Raw genomic sequence first — 13,097 nt, 5'->3', positions numbered from 1 at the left:
AAAACTTTATTTACAGGAACTATTTACTAGCTTAGTTTTTAATTAAGCTTAACACATGCTGATGACCCTGGAAGCTCGGTGCAATTTTTGTTAGAATTTTTAAACAAAGTTGTCAATTCTTTATATTTTAAAAATGTGAAGAAAAAGTTTTTTATTTTTTTATTTTGACCCTACTGTTTTTTCTTTTACTACAAATGAACTTCGATCTCCTAGACTACTAATAATCGGTATCGGCATTGGCCTCGAAAAAAACATATCGGTCTATCACTAGCCATTTTCTCAGGAAGAACTCGATCCCTATCGGAAAGCTTGGGAACATTTCTAAGATTTCTAGATGCATTTTTTAAGGTCAACTTAGCAAAATGGAACTGTAACTACACCAATCAACACTGTTAGAAAAGCGAATATTACAATACAATATAGGCCTGCTTGGACTGAGCAAATCATATTCCTTTTGGGAGATTATATTCATAAACATGAATCGGTACATTATTAACTAATTTGCTCCCAAAAACGTATAAATACATTCTAATTTAAATATTATCGTGCTCCCAAAAACGTATTTATTTGCTTGCTTGTTTTTTATGCTAGAACATACAGAAAGCTTTGATGCAGCCTCTGAAATGAAGAGGTGGCTTAAAGCAATGGTAGTTATGACAAAAGCAGCCAGCAGGTGGCAGTAGAGTATAAGAGATCAACAACAACAAAAAAAAAAAAAAAAAAAAGAAGGTACTTGACGTACTCAATTAAAGGCCTCTCGTCTGCTGAACCACTTGACCGTCCTCCTTCAATTCACCTTACGGGCTCTGATACCTGTTGAGTGCTGCACTTGTGCAGCTCTTGAATAGAAGGTGTCATTGGGGGGCTAAAACAACCCACAACATTCAGATCATCGGTGGAGTCGGAAGGAATCCAAGATGATAAATTGCATCACATTCCGGCCTCAATGCTAGTTGCTGCAAAACGGAAAAGAGATACGAATATGCTTTTTTCCTGATGAAAGAAGAGACTCTCATCTTTCTTTTGGTAGGTTTCATGTTTTTTTAGCAATAGAACACAATATTCTGTAGGCCTTGCAAAATCAGTCAAAATCCAGTAAAACAACCGGGGGCGAAGGGGGTTGCTTCGGTGAAAATGGCTGCCAGTGAATGAATTAATGGGGTAGTTTGCGGCCAGCAGTTCCACCACTCGCACCCCCAACCGCGGGGGGTCTCAGAGGTCTTCGCAAAAGATGAAAATCCGCTTTTGACAGGTTTTTATTGAATGTTGTATGTTCCAAATATGTTAAATACGTTGATCTATCTGAAAAGCAAAACCAGCATGAAGCAAAAATGCAATAAAGGACAAATGACTATTTTTGTCTTGTAAGAAGGAACACATTATCCCCAAAAATATGCAAAGCAAACGGTCATTTTGCATCCCCAGCTGAGTAATAAAAATTCTCCCCCCAGGGTCTCCGTCTCATGATGTTATTTGTGTATGATGTTGTTTTTCCCAGAAGGTCATTTCTTGTTTACCCAAGCCATGATGGAAGCAATGCCACACATTACAGCACAACAACTATATCTTTCCCTCTTTTTTTCCTCTCTCTCAAACGAGTAAAAAGAAAATGCGGTCTAATTCAGCCGCCCTCAAGGTCATCGTACCTTATAGCCCGGACCGAGCTGATGGATGGCGAAGACCTGCGCCGGATTCAGCGCCTCGCCGAAGACGTAGACGGCTCCCAGCTGGCCGCAGAAGACTCTGTTAGCGTCCGCCGTCTCCGAGGAGCCCAGGAAGCACTTCTCGTAACTCTGGAGAGCGAGCGCAGGAAGGAGACGTGCTTTCAAAGTTCGGGACTTGGACTTTGAACAATGACGGAGTCGCGCTTTTCGAATGCGTTTCCCTCCTGAGCACCTCCGATTTCTTCCCTCGTATTCTTTTATTTATTTATTTATTAAAAAAAAAAAAAAAATTATTATTATTATTTTTTTTTTCTTCCCTCATATTCTGACAAAAGGGCCGCCGACACTTTGACCTTAGCAAATCATCAACGTAGTGTTTCGCCGTTGAGCTCCATTCCCGAATGGATGAGAATCCATTTGGACAAATTAGGACTCGCTGTAGACGTTTGGGAAGTGGGGAATATCGCTGTGATTTCATTCGCAATGAAAGCAGCTGCCATTACGACCTCTCCCTTATTTCAAAGTTATTTTTTACTTGAGGCGGTTCTTGTCGCAATTGAAGACACTTCCCAGGTCTCTTGACAGTGTCGGTCGCAAGCTTCCATCGAAATAGGATCGAGAACTACAGTACACTTTATTTCTTGTTTTACAATAATTTGCCTGTTTTGAGGGGGCGGTGTTATGCAAATGAGGGATGTTTAAACTGTCTGATGTCTTAAAAAGTCAGGTGTTTGGAGAAGTCTGCTGTGAGGGGGTGTGATACTGTCTGATGCGCACCCATCTACTGTGGGGTCAATGCAGCTTTTGTCACCATGACAACGGCGGGCAGAGCTACTTTTTGAGACCCGAGTCTGAAAAAGTCAGCCTGAATTACAAACCACCGTGAAGAAAGTAAAATGCATCGACTGTATATTCACTGCATCACCAAGATGCAAAGATTTTACGAGTTCCGCTACTAGTCTGATGACTAAGCCAACTTTGTACGTGAGACAAAATATATATTTTTATACTTTGTCAAGTGAAAAAAAATATAGGACAATTTTTATAATTATAAAAAAAGTTCTCGAACAAAGAAAGACTTTCTGGGATGTCAGATTTATGTGATAAAATCTCACAATCACATCTGAGACGGGATGAGAGAGAGAGAGAGAGAGAGAGAGAGAGAGAGAGAAGGCAGAGAGAGACACAGACAGAGACAGAAAGACAGAGAGCGAAGGAGAGGGAAAGAGAGAGAAAGAGACAGTGAGAGAGAGAGAGAGAGAGACAGACAGACAGAGACAGAAAAAGAGACAGACAGAGAGAGAGACAGGGACAGACAGACATACAGACAGAGAGAAGGAGAGATAGAGAGACGGAGAGGCAGAGAAAGAGAGAGACAGGGACAGACAGACATACAGACAGAGAGAAGGAGAGACAGACAGGCAGAGAGGCAGAGAAAGAGAAAGACAGAGAAAGAAAGAGTGAGAGAGAGACAGACAGACAGACAGAGAGAGTGACAGACAGAGAGAGAGACAGGGACAGACAGACATACAGACAGAGAGAAGGAGAGACAGAGAGAGGCAGAGAAAGAGAAAGACAGAGAAAGAAAGAGTGAGAGAGAGAGAGACAGACAGACAGACAAACAGAAAGACAGACAGACAGAGAGAAAGAGACAGACAGAGAGAGAGAGAGAGAGAGAGAGAGAGAGAGAGAGAAAGAGAAAGACAGAGAAAGAAAGAGTGAGAGAGAGACAGACAGACAAACAGAAAGACAGACAGAGAGAGAGAAAGACAGAGACAGAGACAGGGACAGACAGACATACAGACAGAGAGAAGAAGAGACAGACAGGCAGACAGATCGACTCGCTGCTAATTTGCTACATCTGTGAAACACACATTTCCAAGCAACATAATAAAGAAAGAAAAAAAAAAATCAGTATTACTCTTTCTTTCTTCACACATTAGTGAGGGCAGCAGTTGATGTGAAGGAGCAGCCCATAAAGCACGCTGGCCCTTTAAGCGACCTGCCGCGCCCGAGAGTGTCAACGCGAAGCTGTTTGTTCGTCATTGAAACATGCAAATGGAGCGGCGAGTGCAAATCGTGCCCGCCGGGCCACCCACTCCGCCGGCGCGCGCCAGCATCCCTCAGCCACTTTGCGCTAACACATCTGTTTAGCATATGAATATTCAAAGCACGGGACCCAAATGGAAGACGGGTTTCTTCAGATTTAAAAAAAAAAAAAAAAAAAAAACACACACACACAAAAAAAATGAGGCTATTTCCAGAATATATTATAAGGAAAGAACAAGATTGCACTTGCATCATTTGTGTTGACGTGCCAGGCCATGTCTCCATAAGAAACCAGTTGGCCGTTGACGTAGCAACGGATCTCGCTGTTCCTCCAGCGGCTGTAGACGTGGACGATGCTGATCATGTACCACTGAGGGAGAACGAGAGCGCGGGCGCAGATTTCATCATTTGAACAACATTGAATAGTTTTTATATGTTTTGACTTCTGTTATGATTGAAAATCATGTTTTCTCACTTTGTTTTCTGTTCCCCCCCCCCCCCTTGCTTAAGTTGCCATTGATGTCTCTTACCCTTTCTTTTTGTGTCCCCTTTAACAATATCAAACCCTGACCGCAACCCTATTGAGAAGTTGTAGAGAATTCTTTCAAACTACGACGGTGGTGATATGCACCAAGTCTGAGATAGTGTTGCCAATTTCTAAATGAAAATATGGAGTAAAATTGAAATCCAACATTTTGATGTGTCACTTCTCAAACACATTTCTTTGTGGAGAGCCCTAGTGATGGGAAAACGAAGCTTCATGAAGCACTTGTGATATTTTTCGACTCCCCTAGATGGTGCTCTTGGTTTAAATATGAAGGCGAGTGCAAAGGAAATTGATTACATTTCCACTGCATCTTTCAATCAGGAGTGCCATCTAGAGGAGTCAAAAAATATCACAAGTGCTTCATGAAGCTTCATTTTCCCATCACTAGAGAGCCCCAGACTTGAACCCCACAACAACAAAAAAAAGAGAGAGAAAAAAACAGCCAAAAGGGATTGCCTCGTTCTGAGATCTGCAACGGATACACTGTAAATAATAGATTATCCAAAATAAATATATATTGGTTAAAAAAAAAACGAAAAGAAAAAGAAGGCAAAAACAGCCGTCTGCGACTGTAGTCAAGAAGAAAACACGTCAATTAGCTGCAAAGATGGTATTAAATTAGCACTGAAGAAAGAGAAAGATGTCCCTTTACCAGCCACAAGTGTGTGTTTAGTTCTTTAGGAATAACAGATGCCATTTGTAGCAAAGCGTCACATAAGGAACATAACACTTCGAAAAGTGACGCATTATCGGCGTCATTTGCAAGAGCGGAAATTGCGCTCACCTTCCTGGGCTGGAAATCGTATTTGACGCAGTGCTGGAAACCTTTCCCTTTGGATTTGAGGGACGTGACGATCAGACAGTTGCCCACAAAATGTGCGGAGTAGCCCACGCCTTTGCTGGTGCGGAAGCTGGAATGCACAAAAAGGGCAACGATGCAGTCAACGGCACCTCAACAGACTATTTTGAGAAATGTTGAAAAGGAGCGAAACGAACTGAAAAGGACGGCTTGCTTGAAAGCAAGCTCATTTTTTGATAGTGGTCCATGCAGAACTCAGCATTCCAGCCATTTATCCCGTCGTTTTATTGCTTTTGTTTTTTCTTTCTTTCAATCACACTTGCCTTCAAGCTGTTTCATTTCCATTCACAGTTGAACTTTATTGTAATAATGACAAGCTAACTACAAAAAAAAAAAAAAAAGCCCACTAGAGCTTAATGATAACCAAGTGACACACCATCATAGACAGGCTGCATAAATGTTAGGGTCATGACTGTATAAAGCAGGGGTGCTCAAGTTGGGTCCTCGAGAGCCCCTATCCAGCCTCCTGTTTTCCGTGTTTCTCTCCACTAACACACCTGATTCACGATTAGGATCGTTATCAGGCTTCTGCAAAGCTTGCCGATTAGCTGAGCGATTAGATTCAGCTGTGCTGCAGGAGGGAAACATGGAAAACAGGCTGGATAGGGGGGCTCTCGAGGACCCAACTTGAGCACCCCTGGTACTATAAACCTTTTGACCCGCATCTTCTTGTTATGATAACTAATATTGAGGACACTGGACAGGGCGGCAAACGCACATCTGCATGAATCGCTCTTTAGCATACAAACTCATTCATTACACGTTGGCATGAAGAGAGAAAAAAAAAACAATCATATTTTGTACTTAATAACATCTGTAGAACAAATTGCAATTGAATAACATACAAAAAAAATAAAAATATCACATAACAAATATACGTACATACCACCGTACTGTGCATGGAAATAAGTGGTCTTAACTTGTAGTAACCTTTTTACTACTACAGTACATTTAAATACCTGCACAGGTAAACATAAGAGAAAATGACTTACTACTTCAGTGCTTTACTGGGCAAAGTTTTTACTTTTTCAAAAGGAGGCCATTGTGAAAAGTCCGAGCAATAAGTCAAGAGTGGCGAAAATGAGAAAAAGGAGAAATGTGCGTTGGATTATTACAAGTCTATGTTTTATAACTGTCGTATTTCTTCCGCGGAGCAAATGTTATATTTCAAACAAGGCTGCAAATCTGTGCGGTTTACAATTTTTCTCGTAGTTTCCGTCAACGGGAAAGAAAGTACATCACGCTGGTTAGAACTCGAAACGTCGAAATACAAGGTGGCCTAAAGGTCAAGATTTTTATTCGATTTATTTCCGATGCGGTTCGGACAGTCGTGAAGCCGTCAGCACTTTTTCGGATTTGTCGTTGGTGTCGCTCTCTTCACAACAACACTGACACAGGCGCTTCTTTCGGAACGGGCGTTTATCGCTTGCACATCTGCTTTGGTCGCGCCGTGCCGACGCTGTGCGCGGCCTTGCGCGCGTCGTGAGAACGACGTTTTGAAGCAGCAAAACAGTAGAAATTAGACGCATCCGCAGAGTAAATAAAAGAGCAACAGATAAATACCTCGAAAAGAGGTTAAATGACCGTCAATATGCACGAAGCTTCTTTCAGTTTTTTATTACCACCGCGTATTAGGGCCATGTATAAATATATATTTTTTAGAGCGTGGTGTCAATGAAAACTCGTAAATTTACCACGTCATAAAGTGGCAAATTTGCGACTTTATAAAGTGGCAAAAATGGACTTGGGTCGATTTGACTCAACTTTGAGTCAAGAATTCGGTCTTTTAGTGTAAAACAACTCAACCAAAATAAATATTGGTCAGATCCTTTACTTGGGTCAAAAAAATAGGGTCATTTTGTATAAGACATCTCAGAAAGTTGGGTCAAATTGACCCATAAAGTGGATCGGTCCATTTTTGCCACTTTATAAAGTTGCAAATTTGCCACTTTATGAAGTGGTAAATTTACGAGTTTTCATTGCCACCACGCTCTAAAAAATATATATTTATACATGGCCCTAATACGCCGTCGTAATAAAGGACTGAAAGAAGCTTCGTGGATATTGACGGTCATTTAACCTCTTTTTGATCCACAATTGGGTTACTTTTGACCCAACTGTTTTTAGAGCGTATGGGTATAAAATGGACCAATCCTCTACTTGGGTCAATTTGACCCAACTTTATGGGTTGTCTTATACAAAATGACCCAATTTTTTTTGACCAAAGTAAAGGATCTGACTAATATTTATGAGTTGTTTTACACTAAAATAGCTATTTTTTGGACTCAAAGTTGGGTCACATTGACCCATAAAGTGGATCTGTTGATCCACAGTTGGGTTACTTTTGACCCAACTGTTTTTAGAGCGTATGGGTAAAAAATGGACCAATCCTCTACTTGGGTCAATTTGACCCAACATTGTGGGTTGTCTTATACAAAATGACCCAATTTTTTTTGACCAAAGTAAAGGATCTGGCTAATATTTATGAGTTGTTTTACACTAAAATAGCTATTTTTGGACTCAAAGTTGGGTCAAATTGACCCATAAAGTGGATCTGTTGATGCACAGTTGGGTTACTTTTGACCCAACTGTTTTTAGAGCGTAAGGGTAAAAAATGGACCAATCCTCTACTTGGGTCAATTTGACCCAACATTCTGGGTTGTCTTATACAAAATGACCCAATTTTTTTGACCAAAGTAAAGGATCTGGCTAATATTTATGAGTTGTTTTACACTAAAATAGCTATTTTTGGACTCAAAGTTGGGTCAAATTGACCCATAAAGTGGATCTGTTGATGCACAGTTGGGTTACTTTAAACCCAACTGTTTTTAGAGCGTATGGGTAAAAAATGGACCAATCCTCTACTTGGGTCAATTTGACCCAACTTTCTGGGTTGTCTTATACAAAATGACCCAATTTTTTTTGACCAAAGTAAAGGATCTGACTAATATTTATGAGTTGTTTTACACTAAAATAGCTATTTTTGGACTCAAAGTTGGGTCAAACTGACCCATAAAGTAGATCTGTTGATCCACAGTTGGGTTACTTTTGACCCAACTGTTTTTAGAGCGTATGGGTAAAAAATGGACCAATCCTCTACTTGGGTCAATTTGACCCAACATTCTGGGTTGTCTTATACAAAATGACCCAATTTTTTTTGACCAAAGTAAAGGATCTGACTAATATTTATGAGTTGTTTTACACTAAAATAGCTATTTTTTGGACTCAAAGTTGGGTCACATTGACCCATAAAGTGGATCTGTTGATCCACAGTTGGGTTACTTTTGACCCAACTGTTTTTAGAGCGTATGGGTAAAAAATGGACCAATCCTCTACTTGGGTCAATTTGACCCAACATTGTGGGTTGTCTTATACAAAATGACCCAATTTTTTTTGACCAAAGTAAAGGATCTGGCTAATATTTATGAGTTGTTTTACACTAAAATAGCTATTTTTGGACTCAAAGTTGGGTCAAATTGACCCATAAAGTGGATCTGTTGATGCACAGTTGGGTTACTTTTGACCCAACTGTTTTTAGAGCGTAAGGGTAAAAAATGGACCAATCCTCTACTTGGGTCAATTTGACCCAACATTCTGGGTTGTCTTATACAAAATGACCCAATTTTTTTGACCAAAGTAAAGGATCTGGCTAATATTTATGAGTTGTTTTACACTAAAATAGCTATTTTTGGACTCAAAGTTGGGTCAAATTGACCCATAAAGTGGATCTGTTGATGCACAGTTGGGTTACTTTAAACCCAACTGTTTTTAGAGCGTATGGGTAAAAAATGGACCAATCCTCTACTTGGGTCAATTTGACCCAACTTTCTGGGTTGTCTTATACAAAATGACCCAATTTTTTTTGACCAAAGTAAAGGATCTGACTAATATTTATGAGTTGTTTTACACTAAAATAGCTATTTTTGGACTCAAAGTTGGGTCAAACTGACCCATAAAGTAGATCTGTTGATGCACAGTTGGGTTACTTTAGACCCAACTGTTTTTAAGAGTATGTATCGATTTAATCAAAAGCCAAGTCTAAGCATTAGCATTCAGCATGTGTGTTTTTTTTCCTTAACCTTAAGTGTTGTTTACGCCGCGGCTGATGCGCACCCTTGCACCTACAGCACAGGTATCGCTGAGAACGCCTCATATGGGGGGTGAAAAGCAAAACCGCAGGCTGGCTTTTTGAAGTCAACACGCTTTTCTTGGTGTTGACACGGCCCGCCACCAAGCTGTGAAGATTAGCTTGACATATCTCACACTCTGTTGCCACCTGAATACATAAGAGCGGGGGAAGCAACATTCACATTTTTTTTCTTTTTTTCTTCCTATGTCACGAAACCCGCAACGAGGCCCTCTCGGATGAAAATCTTTTCAATGAAACGTCCGCGATGAGAGCGGCCAGTGTCGACGCTAGTTAATGGCTATCTAGGACCAATATTCTATGACAGAATGCACATTGCAAGCCTTTTAATATTCCCCCCCCCCCCCCCCGAACACGGCGCGGGCTTTATACTTCCAGAGAAAGACCATTTCGACCTTGACGAAGCGCCGCGTGTTCTCCTAATCTACTCGGACGTGAGGTCAGGGGGGCTTTCAAACAGGAAGCGTGTGACTGAGGCTGCCGTGTTTGCAGGTCTCCTGAGAGCAGCAGGAACGAGCTCTAATGCGATGCTAAAGCAATTGGCATAATGTGTGTGTTGGGGGGGGGCGGGGGGGGGGGGGCGGGGGCTGAAAAGTGCAGCTGGGAGAAGATTGGCTGTACGAATAGATAGTGCTGCCTTGAGATACAAGTTGAATTTGTTCTGTGACCACCCTGGTTCTTTTAAAACACTTGCATCTCAAATCATCTTTCTTAGTCAAATGAATTAAGACGTATGTGAAAAATAAAAATAATACTTCATAAAAGCTGAGAAATCAAATAAAATAATTAAACAATGTAAGGGGACAGTACAGTTTTTTTGTTTTTTTTTACAGTGGAAGAATAAGAATAGTATTATTGTTACTACTGTAAGTCACTCAGTAAGATGTCATTGGTCATAAAGAATAACAAACATATGCGTGTGAGTTTTGTTATATGAACTGTAGAGGTGCAATGATCAATTGACAACTAACCAAATCAATTTAAAATCGCCCAAATCCTCACAATGTCTCTCATCTGTGAATATCCTCAAATTTCTGTAGTCCTCCAAGAAAGCAGACTTGTGTTGAATCAAAGTAAAATATTTGCAAACATCTGCTTTTACTTTGGAAAACAATGATCGATATTTTCACGGATTTTCTGACATGTTACGCACCAAACAAGTAGTCTCAATTAATTTCTAGATTTCTAGAAATAATGTTCTGTTTAGGAAAATACAGATGGGAAATAAAACATGTTTTTATTCATTTATCCCGTTCCTCTATTAACTCATTCACTGGCAGCCATTTTATACTGACGCAACCCCCTTCGCTCCCGGCTGTTTTACTGGATTTTGTCAGATTTTGCAAGGCCCACAGAATATTGTGTTCTATTGATATAAAAACATGGAAATTAGAGTCTCTTCTTTCATCAATCTGTTTCCGTTTTGCAGCAATTAGCATTAGAATATAGCTAAGTTTCATTATTATTCACAAATCTATTCAAAATTGTAAATAATTGAGTTTTTTTTTTTTTTGCAACATGGCCCTGGTTGATCTCTTATACTCTGCTGCCACCTGCTGGCCGTTTGTGTAATAAGTACCATTTCTTCAACCGTTCTCTGCAGTTGAGAGGCTGCATCAAAACATATAAATACTTCTTTGGGACACTTAAAATAGAACATATTTATACGCTTTTTTCAGGACTTGTTCCATATTTGCAAAATCGCTGCTTATTTTAAAGCGAGTTAAAAAGAGTTCATTGGCACCACTTGTATCAAGTTCACGCTAGCAAGCGGAAAGCAAAAAAATCATCCAGAGAACCGCCGCTATGTGGAAGAACGTCAAGCGGGCTCACTCGTATGTGAGAGCGCCTCACGTTTGCGCGTTTGCTCACCAGTAGAGATAGGGCTTGTCCTTGTCCACGTTGATGTTGTTCAAGGGATCCATCCTGAACCAGGTGTTGAACGTGAAGCCGTTCTGGTAAGGCCACTTGGCGATGGGAGGCAAAGCGATGGCCTGTCGGCAGACGAGTCCATGATTACGCTGACGCAAAGGCAATGCGAGCAAGGTTATTTTAGAAAACGAGTGAAAAAAATGGCACTAAAATTCATGAACAAAATAAAATAAAAAGGAAAAAAACGAAAACTGACTGAAAACTGCATTTTATGTTTAAAAAAAACTCAAACTAACTATAATTATAAAGAAAATCGGGATGATTTTAAATCAGATGTTAAGTGGATTCATTTCAATATTAACCGGAATAAGGATGTTGGAAAGTGTGTCACACAGAAGTGACATCATCTCGTAGCAGCCAATAGAAAGGACCTTCAGATGATGTCACTCCTCGGGGGCAATTATGCGTGCTTTGACCTTTGGCTCCAATGGCTCGGCTCACCCGCTTTTTCATTAAACTCATTTGAAATGCAACGGTGGATAAGAAATAAGTTCATTCACTTGCAGCCACTTTCACTGAAGCAACCCCCTTCGCTCCCGGCTGTCTTACTGGATTTTGACTGATTTTGCAAGGTCCACAGAATATTGTGTTCCATTGCTATAAAAACATGGAGCCTACCAAAAGAGAGATTAGCGTCTCTTCTTTCATCAGGAAAACAAGCATATTTGTATCTGTTTCCGTTTTGCAGCAATTAGCATTAGAATATAGCTAAGTTTTTCATCATTGTTCCCAAATCTGATTAAAACAGCAGGGGGCAAGAGCGTTTTGCAACATGGCCCTGGCTGGTCTCTTATACTCTGCTGCTATCTGCTGGCCGTTTTTTGTAATAACTACCATTGCTTTAAGCGTCCTCTTCAGGCCAGAGGCTGCATCAAAGCCTTCTGTATGCTCTAGCATAAAAATAAACATTAAAAAAACATATAAATACGTCTTTAGGGACTCTGGTAATATTTAAAATAGAAGATATTTATATGTTTTTGGGGAGCAAATGAGTTAAATATTGCACACAAGTAATATACTTTTTTTTTTTTTTTACTAATTCTGAAACTAACTAAAACTAAACAAAAATCAAGCATTTTTTTTTTAAAACGAATAAAAACTAACAGAACCACCCCGAAAATTAATTAAAACTAACTAACTTAAAAAATTAAAAAATAAACTCAAAACGAAATAAAAAGTAACTAAAAATGAAAATTCCCAAACTATAATAACCCTGGCTGTGACTGCCGCATAGCACCGCATAGCGCCGCATAGCTTAGCTCGCGGTCAGACGTCAACGTCGTCTTCTCCGCGGGAGCCTTGAAGCATCATAAAAGGGATGATAAATGATTGTTATGGACACAGGATTGTCATTTTCGCTAAGTAAATGCACGCGCGCAAACTCACACTTCCTTAAAGTAAGCAATTATTATCTCTGCGGAAAATGTTTTACAGCTATGCAAATGTGCAAAATGTTTGCTTAGCTCATATTAACATTCATCTTCCACCCTGCGGCTCATTTTCTGGAATAAATAACACCTTAGTCACTACAATAAATTCAGCTCCTGCTAAATATGTATTAAGCAGCCAGCCTTTTTTTAAATAAATCTCACCCTTACTGGCGTCATTTGTGCATCTCGGCTCATTTATTATTCATATAACAAACAACTGCAGACCGATAAAATGATGCATAATGGATACCTGGGATTTATTTGATTTAGGAAATGTCGTGAGATATATTTTTACGGGACTTTTCTTAGATGGTGTTAAAAAAAAAAAAAAAAAAAAGACAGAGAGGAAGTTTGTGTGTTTTTTGGGGCCACTTATGAACAAATGTTCATTTCCCAATGAAAGCTCACGTCAAAAACGGTCACGAGTTGGGTTTCCAATCCACCCATTTTAAAAACTGAATGCAAAAGC

The 13,097-nt window shown here is 39.9% G+C and overlaps 1 protein-coding gene across 1 annotated transcript in view; it reads right to left on the bottom strand.

The window, feature by feature from the left end:
- Window positions 1-13,097, bottom strand: part of nbeab (neurobeachin b) — a 263,722-nt gene that overhangs the window by 214,844 nt on the left and 35,781 nt on the right. Inside the window, exons 5-8 of the mRNA XM_086080779.1 lie at window positions 11,139-11,260; window positions 5,045-5,171; window positions 3,964-4,083; window positions 1,647-1,793 (exon numbers count right to left, since the gene is read on the bottom strand). Of these exons, the coding sequence (XP_085936905.1) occupies window positions 1,647-1,793; window positions 3,964-4,083; window positions 5,045-5,171; window positions 11,139-11,260 (516 nt within the window). The remainder of the gene's footprint in view (window positions 1-1,646; window positions 1,794-3,963; window positions 4,084-5,044; window positions 5,172-11,138; window positions 11,261-13,097) is intronic.

The sequence above is a fragment of the Leptonotus elevatus genome, chromosome 7 (assembly GCF_054856555.1).
Source record: "Leptonotus elevatus isolate MCC_2025b chromosome 7, RoL_Lele_1.0, whole genome shotgun sequence".
Lineage (NCBI taxonomy): Eukaryota > Metazoa > Chordata > Actinopteri > Syngnathiformes > Syngnathidae > Leptonotus > Leptonotus elevatus.
The sequence above is the reverse complement of the archived record's forward strand: the minus strand, read 5'-3'. Positions and strand labels throughout refer to the sequence as shown.